Source organism: Chiloscyllium plagiosum, chromosome 21 (assembly GCF_004010195.1).
Source record: "Chiloscyllium plagiosum isolate BGI_BamShark_2017 chromosome 21, ASM401019v2, whole genome shotgun sequence".
NCBI lineage: Eukaryota > Metazoa > Chordata > Chondrichthyes > Orectolobiformes > Hemiscylliidae > Chiloscyllium > Chiloscyllium plagiosum.
In genome coordinates, this window is record NC_057730.1 from 34057242 (window position 1) to 34067831 (window position 10590).

At 42.5% G+C, this 10590-nt stretch overlaps 1 protein-coding gene across 1 annotated transcript in view; it reads right to left on the reverse strand.

Annotated features, from left to right (window-relative positions):
• Nucleotides 1–10590, reverse strand: part of LOC122560397 (sodium/myo-inositol cotransporter 2-like) — a 66681-nt gene that overhangs the window by 18052 nt on the left and 38039 nt on the right. The window contains exons 10-12 of the mRNA XM_043711029.1: nt 9922–10057; nt 7275–7382; nt 2518–2668 (exon numbers count right to left, since the gene is read on the reverse strand). Of these exons, the coding sequence (XP_043566964.1) occupies nt 2518–2668; nt 7275–7382; nt 9922–10057 (395 nt within the window). The remainder of the gene's footprint in view (nt 1–2517; nt 2669–7274; nt 7383–9921; nt 10058–10590) is intronic.

Genomic DNA, 10590 nt, shown 5'->3' on the forward strand with positions numbered 1-10590 from the left:
CATATCCGTTCCGCCCTCCCCCTGACCTATCACCTTCATCCCCACCCTCATTCACCTATTGTACTCTATGCTGCTTTCTCCCCACCCCTACCCCCCTCTCATTTATCTCTCCACTCTGCAGGCACCTGTCTCTATTCCTGATGAAGGGCTTTGGCCCGAAACATCGATTTTACTGCTCCTCGGATGCTGCCTGACCTGCTGTGCTTTTCCAGTACCAGTCTAATCCAGACCCGGGAACTTGCAAGTGGTTGTGTTCCTATATATCTGTTACCCTTGTTCTTCAAGATAGAAGTGATCATGGGTTTGGAAGGTGCTGTCTTTGGTTCTTTGGTGAATTTCTGCCGTGCATCTGCTGGATAGTACACACTGCTGCTACTGAACGTCAGTGGTGCAGGGACTGAATGTTGGTGGATATGGTGCCACCATATCTGCTTCAATACCTGAGCAGTTGTGAGTGGTGCTGGAGATTATGCAATCATTGGCGAACATCCCTACTTCTGATCTTGTGAAAGAGGGTAGGTCATTGATGAAGCAGCGGGAGATGGTTGGGCCCAGGACACTGCCCTGAGGCAGTCCTACAGAGGTGTCCTGGAGCTGAGATACCTGACCTCCAACAACTACGACCATCTATCTATGTGTCAGATATGAATTCAACCAGTGGAGAGTTTGTCCTTGATGCTCATTGATTCTGGTTTTGCTAGGGTTCCTTGATGCCACACTCAGTCGAATGCAGCTTTGTTGTCAAGGATTGTTATTCTCTTCTCCCCTCCCCTCTGGTATTCAGCTCTTTTGTCCATGTTTGGACCAAGGCTGTAATGATGTCAGGAGCTGAGTGGCCCTGGCGGAACCCAAACTGGGTGTCACTGAGCAGGTTATTGCTGAGCGGGTGCTGCTTAATAGCTCTGTGTTGATGACAGTTTCCATCACTTTACTGATGATTGGGAATAGATTAATGAGTGGTAATTGGCTGGGTATCCTGCTTTTTATGTACAGGACATATCTGGGCAATTATCTCCATTGTCATGTAGATCTCCATTGTCATGTTGTAACTGTACTAGAACAGCTGGGCTAGGGGAGCAGCAAGTTCTGGTAGACACATCTTCAGTATGATTGCTGGAATATTGTCAAGGCCCATTGCATTTGCAGTATCTAGTGTCTCCAACCATTTCTTGATTTCACATGGAGTGAACTGAATTCGCTGACGACTGGTATCTGTGATGCTGGGACCACTGGAGGAGGCCGAGATGGATCATCCACTCAGTACTTCTAGTTAAAGATCGCTGTGAATGCTTAAGGCTTAATTTTCACTGATGTGTTTAGCTCTTCTATCAATAAAGATGAAGATATTTGTGGAGGGTCCTCCATTGAGTTGTTTACCAATATAGAATCCCCACAGTGTGGAAACAGGCCATTCAGGCCAATGTTAACCATCTAAAGAGCATTCCATCCAGACCCATACTCCATAACCCAGCATTTCCCATGGCGAACACACCTAATCTACACATCCCTGAACACTCTGGGTAACTTAGCACATCCAATCCGCCTGACCTGTGGGAGGATAGCAGAGCACCCAGAAGGAAACCCGCACAGTCACCGGGAGAATGTACAAACTCCACACAGATAGTTGCCTGAGGTGGGAATTGAACCTGAGTCCCTAGCACTGTGAGGCAGCAGTGCTAACCACTGAGCCACCGTGCCACTTCCTCCAAGTGTTGACAACATAGAGCAGTATTGATTCATCAGCTGAGGGAGGCTGGTACGTGGTAATCAATGGGTAGATTGCTTGCCCATGTTTAACCTGAAGCCATGAGACTTCATTGTGTCTGAAGTCAATTTTGAGGACTCCAGGGTCAATTCCCTCCTGACTGTATACCACTGTGCTGCTACCTCTTCTGGGTCTGTCCTGCCAGTAGGACAGGACATATCCAGGGATAGTGATGGTGGTGTCTGGGACATTGTGATAATTCCTTGAGTATGACTATGTCAGGCTATTGCTTGATTATTCTGAGCACCAGATCTCCCTCTTTGACACTACGAGACAGCAACAATTAACTAGATTGGTTCCTGGGATAAGAAGGTTGTCCTATAATAAATGGTTGAGTAAATTGGGCCTACATTCTTTTATGAAATAATTTGACATTGAGAGGAGGTTCCTCTGACTAGGATATCTTAAACACAGGAGAATGGTGCCATAATAAGGGGTCAATCATTTAGGATTGAGATGAGGAGAAATTTCGTCAGTCAGAGGTTTGTGAACCTTTGGTATTTTCTGTCTCAGACAGTTCTAAATGCTCCATCATTGAGCATATCTAAGGCTGAATCACTAATGTTAGGTCTTGCAGAACCAAGGGTTATAAGGACCATACAGAAAACTGAACAGAAATAAATGGTAGAGCAGATACAAGGAGCCATTGGTATATTCCTGCTCCTGTTTCTCGTGTTCTTTTGTAACTAGGATGCAGCAGTTGTATTTATGTTTGTTTTTAACTGACCCATATTAGCTTTGTATTTCCCTACCTGCCAACGATCATGAGCTCCCATTCAGTGCAGCGAGGTCGGATGTGATGCCAAACGTCCATTGTAAATAATGTACTCGCACTGTTAAAAATTGAAGTGAGGGAGGACATCAAGGCTGCAATCATTACTGACATCATAAGGCCTCGTAGTCCTGCAGTGGTACAGAAAATGGTCAAACGAGGCATTGTGCTAAAAACTGTATCGTGGTACTGACTGTATTACAGGATGTGATTTATTGTGTCACAAAAGTATTTTATGATGAGTGACCCCAGGAGTAAGTTTTTGCTGCCTTCTAGCCCATATTAATACAAGCCTCGCACCACATATTTGCTCTTCTTAGTACGGATATAAAACAATGCCTCCCCAATTTCCTGATGATTCCTGAAAATGTGAGAGTCAAATATTTCCATGTCGCTATGAAGGAGGGTGCTGTGGATTAGTATACTATTTTTGTCTTGTTTTATCTGATGTATAATGTGTAATTTTAATTTAGATTGACTGTGGATTTGCTTGTGAATTAATGTTTGATGTATTTTGATTTTGATTTGATTATCACATGTTATAAAAAGGTGAAATGTTTCCATTGATCTTTCATTGTGGTAATTTGGTAAATTTGATTTTTTGGTTTGTTGATCTCAATATTGGATCGTAACAGTGATCACTCAGAATGCAATCCTCTGCAAGTGTGGAGGGCATCTTTTACTATTTCTCCATCACTTTCACTTGAGAATTTTACCAGAACTGTTAACGCTGATTATGATTGGTCAAGATAGAGAGAACGTGGAGAAGCTGTTTCCACCACTAGGAGAAGCTAGAACCCAACAGAGTTTAGAAGGAATTTCTTCAGTCATGGGTGATGAATCTGTGGAACCTATTGACACACAAGGCTGTGGAAGTCAAGACAATGGGTGTATTTAAACAGAATTAGACAGGTTCTTGAGGAACAAAGGTTATGGGGAGAAGGCAGGAGAATGGTGGTGAGAAATATATCAGTTATAATCGAATGGCGGAGCAGGCTTGATGGGACAAATGGCCTAATTCTGTTCCTATTTCTTATGGTCTTATGAAGTCTGACTGATGGATTTGTCAGGAACCTGTTAATTTAATAGATGCAAGGTGGGCAAGGACACAGAATGTACTCTTAGTTGGAGGCCTCATAAAGTGTGGCTCAGAAGCATCAGTACTGAGTGAGCTGGCCGAGTCCTGAAGGCCATAGCTGCTAGACTAGCCTGTGACAGGCAGTGGGAGAACCAACATGAAAGACAACCTGTTTAATCTCATCTTCACCAATTTAGCTGTGGCTGTTGAGTCTTTCCATGACAGTGTTGATTGGATTAATTACTGTACGGATCTTTGTGGAAGTGAAGTCCCGTGTACAACACAATGGAGGGTGTCACTGCCACTTGCTAAATGGGATCAGGTAACTAAAAACTGAGTATCTGTGAGGCACTGTGAGACATTTGTGTGTGCAGTGGGATTGTTTCTACCACAATCTGTAACCTCATGGTTACAATACATTATTCATTCCACAATTATCATTGAGCCAGGAGCCAGCAATGAGTCATTGAGGCATGTAGAAGAGAGTGTACAAGCAGCACAAAGACTACCAAAACTGAGATGTCATCCTGGAGAAGCTACAAACACTGAGCTGGATGTATCCTAAACAGAGGAAGCAGCATCAGATAGAGCTAAACGATGTCACAAAAGGATCTGATCCTAGCTCCACAGTCATGCCTTCTCCAATTGTGAATGGTTGTGGATAATTACACAATTAATTTGAGGAGAAGGCTCCATGAACATTTGATTCTTTGATAATGACAGAACACAGAGTCTGAAGACTGTGAAGACCACTTTTTTTTGTTTCTTTTGGACTGTGGACTAAAAACAGGAAATGATACCGCTTTAACTGAGGAAGTTATGTGGCACACTGAGACGTTAATCGAACACTCCCAGCTTGGGCGCAGCAAACGCATTGCATGTGTATTCAACCCTCATGGCCATGTCAGAAGATGGGTGAGGGCTTGTCCTCAGTTCAGTCACAAGGAAGGCCGCTGTCTGTCAGGAAGCCCAGGTATCATCAGTTACTGGCATAGTCTGCACTCAGCAGGTTTGCCTGACAATGTTCTGGGAATTGTGGGACCATCACAAGTAGCCAGGGGAATCGCTTATCATCTGTCAGGGAGCTGCAAGCACAGTGGTCAGGGGTCTGGTCAGTTATGTCAGAGCGTTGTTCATCAAGGTTAGTCAGGAATAAATGCAGTCCACCCATTAGTCATTGAGGCAACACAAAGAGGGCCTATCTGGGCACAGACATCACTGCCAGAGAGGTGGGCCAGAAGCAGAGTCACTGTGTAGAAGGGAACAAGGACGGTGATGGTGGGGGATAATCCGAGGTGCATGTGGGGTATGCAGAACAGCATCGGACAGTATGATAGGCTACTGGAGAAGGGACTATTGGCAGTGACCACCATCATGGCCTCCACAGAGGACCAGGACGGTTATGATTAAGGTGTAATGTTGGAGTCTGGAGACAGAATGACATTTTGGAAGCAAAATTCAATATGGTGAGTCTTCAATCTGATGGAAACCAGAAAACAGCAGGGCACTGAGAAAGTCCATCTGTGGACATGTGAGTGGGTGGGTGGCTGTTTGCATATGTGTGGTTCATGGAGGCAGCTAGCCTCATTTAAATGAGCAGCTGGCTCCATTCAGAGTAGTTTCCAACAGTCTGATAGTGTGGAACCTGATATCTGCAAAGCTGTGATATGTTGTATGGGGAAGATGAGGGTGGGTTCAGGGGCGTAGCTGGTATAAGGTGAACACTGGGGGACAATAACATGGAATGGTGTGTAGGTTATGAGAAGTGAATGCTCGTGATTATGTAGTCTGGGGGAAATGGGAGTAATGAGAATGGGGAGAGGGCATTAGTTGGCACAATGGGTATGATAGACAATGGAGTGGATAGGTGGCATTGTGAGGATGATGTGGGATAAGGTTGAGTAAAAGGTCATCAGATGGCAAATGTTTTGATGGGCAGTCTGTATTTAGGAGGGGGATATAATGAGGGACAAGTATTGGAAGACTGTTTTTCGTTTCATTAGTGGGCAACAAGAAATCATTTCATCTGGCCAAGACTGGAAAAGCAGAATATATTTTATCAGGTGTGAAATTATAAATATTAGAGTTCAGAGAGATTTGATTGTACTATTAAAAGAATATATTTTTATGAAATACAGAAAGCAATTCAGAAGGCAAGTGACGTCATGTCTTTTATTAAATGACTGTCATGAAGAGGTTTTACACAATATACTGCACTGCAATGAGAGCAGACCTGGAATACCATACAACCTTTGTCTCCTTCTTAAGGAAGGATATTGGAAATTGGAGTGCTGGAAGGGGTGAAGAAGGAAAGGCTTTGTGTGGTGTTATATTGGAGCTGGTGGAAATGGTAGCTAATAAGTCATTGAAAACAATGGGTGTTTTTAATGGGTGAAAGGTGAGAACCCTATCGTTGTACTGGGTGAAAAGAAAATTCAGAAATGCTGGGCATTGGATAGACCCAACCGAGGGCCCTGTCAACTAGAATGGGGGAGTATTTGATGAGAGGAAAGGAATATCTGAATCATTGGTGTGTTTCTCATCCGAACAGATATGACAGGATGAATGGAATGGAATTCTACTGGAAACAAGATTTAAGGAGTGGTAGCCATGGAATCTGAGGCAGTCAGTGGCCTTGTGAATATTTTTTGAAAGGCTAGGAAATGGAGACAAAGAAACTGAAGAAAGTGATACGTCAAAGGGCATATGGTGAGGCATGTGATGATTATAGATAGATAGCAATTGGAAGCAAACGTCATGAAATTTCCTAGTACAGCACAAAAGTGTAAAATGGCCCCAGTACCAGACATGAATGTACTGGAACAAGAGCTTAAAAATGTGTTGCTGGAAAAGCGCAGCAGGTCAGGCAGCATCAAAGGAACAGGAGAATCGATGTTTCGGGCATAAGCTCTTCTTCAGGATTCTCCTGTTCCTTTGATGCTGCCTGACCTGCTGCGCTTTTCCAGCAACACATTTTTAAGCTCTGATCTCCAGCATCTGCAGCCCTCACTTTCTCCTGTACTGGAACAAGAGTAAAGAAAGTACCTAGAGAAAGACTGGAACAAGTAGTGTTTCACAAATCTCACAAATCTCTATGGGAGATCATGGAATCATAGAAACCCTACAGTGTGGAAGTAGGTCATTTGGTCCATCAAATCCACAACATCTCGCTGAAGAGCATTCTACCCAGACCCACTCACTACTTTATCCTTGTGGCCTTGCATTTCCCATGATGAATCCATCTCGCCTGCACATCTCTGGATAGTTTAGCACAGTCAATCCACCTAACTTGCTTCAATTCAAGGAAGAAGCAGAGAGCCCTTAGTCAGTCCTTTGGACACCCGTGGTGAACAGGAAACTTTAAGTGTCAGGAAATTGGAAGCTATTAAAGTGTAAATGTCTAAATTTTGCTGTGACCATTTAAGATGATGCCTGCATACAAGCTGCATTGATCATCAGGTTTCCTTCCCCAGAGCAATGGGTTCTCAAGAAAAATGAAGACATGCTGTAGCACTGGGAGACCACTTGGCGATCTAATAATCTAGTGGCAGGGCAGAAACAGTGAATCATGGTCACAGGCCAGTCCACTTCCTGCATTAATATGGCAGTGACCAACATGTTGACCAGTTTTTGTTTCTCACTTTAAGTTGACAAAGTACCTCCAGGTAGCAATTCCAATACTAATAATGGATAGGCGATATCTGTACAACCAATTGAATTTCCACAAACTTGGCGACATGTATTCGGATCTGCACAAGCCACAAGATCTAAAACAAGAGGAATAGACTGTGAGTTTCTGAAGATTACATTTATGATCTGTATACTATCCTATGCAACATTGCTTGAAGTTGTTATCAATGGCCCATGAGATTATTCAATTTTTTCTCAGTAAAACTATGGAGATTCATCAGTTAATTTCTGAAAATGTCACATCTAGAGAAAATATAAAATTATAATGAGATTTACATTAGCTGGAATGATGGAAGGAATCATTGGATTGGAGCATAATTTGTAGAAAATCATTATGAAAATAAAGTAAATTTTACAAAGTAGGTCATCCTCAGTTTATATTTGCTCGCTGAACATGAGCAGTGTCTAGTAAGATTAGAGTTAAAGAAGAGATCTCAGATGCTGCAATTTAGAAATAACTATAATTGATAAGTCTGAACATACAGACAGTATTAGGCCATTCATCCCCTCAAGTCTATTCTACCTTTAATTATATCGTGGACGATTTGTATCTTAATTCTATTCACTTGCCTTGCTCCAGAACTCTTTCTTTAGTAAAAATCTATCAATCTCAGATTTAAAACCATTCTCCTCACTACCATCCTTAGTCTCTTGAAAAAGAGTTTCAAATGTCTCTCTCAAATTGGATGAAGAAGTGATTCCTAGCTTCCTGAATAGCCTTTCTTTATAGTCTCTAATTATGTTCCCTTAACCTCGATTAAATTCTCTCTACCTGAAAAATCTCTGGGTGGGACGGTCCATGGTTAACCTTTCTGTGTTACTGCTAATTGAGGCCCCTAAGTAGCCAAGTGGGACCACTTAAGATTGTCAGCGCACTACTGCCGGGATTAGCCCACTGCAGGCTTAGACTATGGATATACAGTATTCCCAGAAACAAAAGGAATATGGGCTGTTGTCACCTTGTGTGAAGTGAGGTGACATGGTGGCGGCTTGGTCAAATGAGGGCATTGCACATTGGGCAACAGTGCCCTTGCTTGCAACCCCATTGCCCCCTCTCCCTGTGACCCTATACCCTGCAGAAGTCTACCCTTCCACTTTCCTTGCATTTGAGACTGAGATAGGGAGGTACTTTATAGATAGATGTGACTCTGGTGTGTCTGTTCCTCTGCAGCCATGGCCCCCTCTATTGCACTACCAAATGCAGAAACTGTCAGCCTCTCAGTGGCCTGCCAATCCTGGCTGCTGCAAATGTCTGCCCCTAGGCACTTCATTCCAATGGAAAGCCTGCCAGTGTTCCCAGAACTGCCTCCTTGGTAGAAGATTTGACAGGCCTTCCTTGTGCATCTCTCACTGTCAATGAAAGGTTCCCATCCTAGTTTATTGTGTGGGTTTTGCTTCCAGCAAGGCATTTTAACTGATGGAGCAATGCTTATGTTTGTCGCATAAGGCGGGGTTATCATGGTTTTGAACAGACATAACTAGAACATACCAATATTAGATTCCAACTGAGCAGCAATGAACAGCATTCTTCCAATAGTATGCTGTTTTAAGCAGTAAGGTGAGACACTCAAGTCACATGCAATGATAATATCATGAGCACGTTTATTAAAGATATACTGCCATACACAGACAGCTATCTGTGCTCAGTGAAAACTGATGCTGCTAATTGTCTGAATCCTCTATTGTCCAGGGCTGTTATTCATTTGGTCTGCAATTAGTTTTCAAAATGACCATGAGGACCTTGGTGTCTTTTTTTTTCCAGCTGGCAAGTACTGCTAACTAGGATATAAATTTGCCTGCAGTAGGGTGCTTTACATGATGCAATGTTTATGTTATCACACATAATATGAGAAACTAGACATAGGATATTGTGGTGCTGATAAATCCAACAGAGAGTAATTACAATCAACTGTTTTAGGTAAACATAAGATTACAGTGGAGGAGAATGTCGTGCTTCCAGTGATCCAGGGTAAGATGGAGTCTGAGAAATTAAACCCCCAGGTTATACTTTGATATCATGGGCATGGCTCTTGAAAGTTTACTTCATACGAATTGAGATAGAGCACAAACATATGTATAACCTTTCCTCACAATCTAGCCATTGGAGCGTTTATAACATTCTGGTCAATCTGTGCAATGGTGCTTCCAAAACCATTTTTTTAAGGCTCTGATGCCTTGAACTGCAGACAGTACAGTCCTCTAACAGTATGAGCTACGTACAACACTGATGATCACTGAAGGAATGTGGTTCTAAATTTACGTTTTTCAGGTATTAGCAATGGAGACCTCCAATGATGACAATGATTCAGACAAGGAATTGGTGGCATCTCATTTAACAGAGTTAATGTTGATTCATGCCAATGATCTAACATCAATGAAGGATACAATCGTCTTTCATTTCGCAAATTGCTGTTTGAAGCTAGATACACTGCAGGGTATATAAACTTCAAAGATTAACAATTGATTGATAATTTCTGTGAAACAGACTTTTACTGATTCAAAAATCAAAGTAATGAAACTGACTTTCCAACGCAGATTTATGAAGAACACATTTTTAGTTTATTGCCTTCATTAATATTAGGACCTAAGCTTTAACAACAGGCAACATGTACTTACTGGGAAAAAGGATGCGGCTGATCATGCCTGGAAACACCATAATGAAAATAGGCAAGATTTTCAAGTAGGCAGCAAATATGGTGCCACCCTTGGCATGAAGAATTGATTTGGCAGAAAGTGCCCTTTGCACAATAACCTGAAATTAGTACAAGGTGTATATAATTCATTTGGATGTCAATAAATTCCCAATTTTGTGTAAAAATATACCATTGAAAAACGCTATTCAAACCAATTTATCTATTTACACACTTTTTGGAGTCTGCTCTCGGTTTGTTTCATCTCAATCCATTAACATATCTTTTATTCCAATCTTCTATTTAAATAATTCTCCCTTAAATGTATCTGTGGTGTTTGCCACAGTTTCTCCATGTGATAGTATGCTCCACATTTGAATCATACTCTAGGATTGGATTTTACATTCCCCTGTCAACAGGCTCTGAACTCCAAAGGTGAAATGGCCACCCCCACAACCCCATCTGACAAGCCTGAATCTGAAATGTGAACCAGGACAGGGTGTGTGACCCAACATTTCAACTCCCCCTCCCACTCTGCCGAGGACATGGAGGTCCTGGGCCTCCTTCACTGCCGCTCCCTCACCACCCGACGCCTGGAGGAAGAACGCCTCATCTTCCGCCTAGGAACACTTCAACCCCAGGGCATCAATGTGGA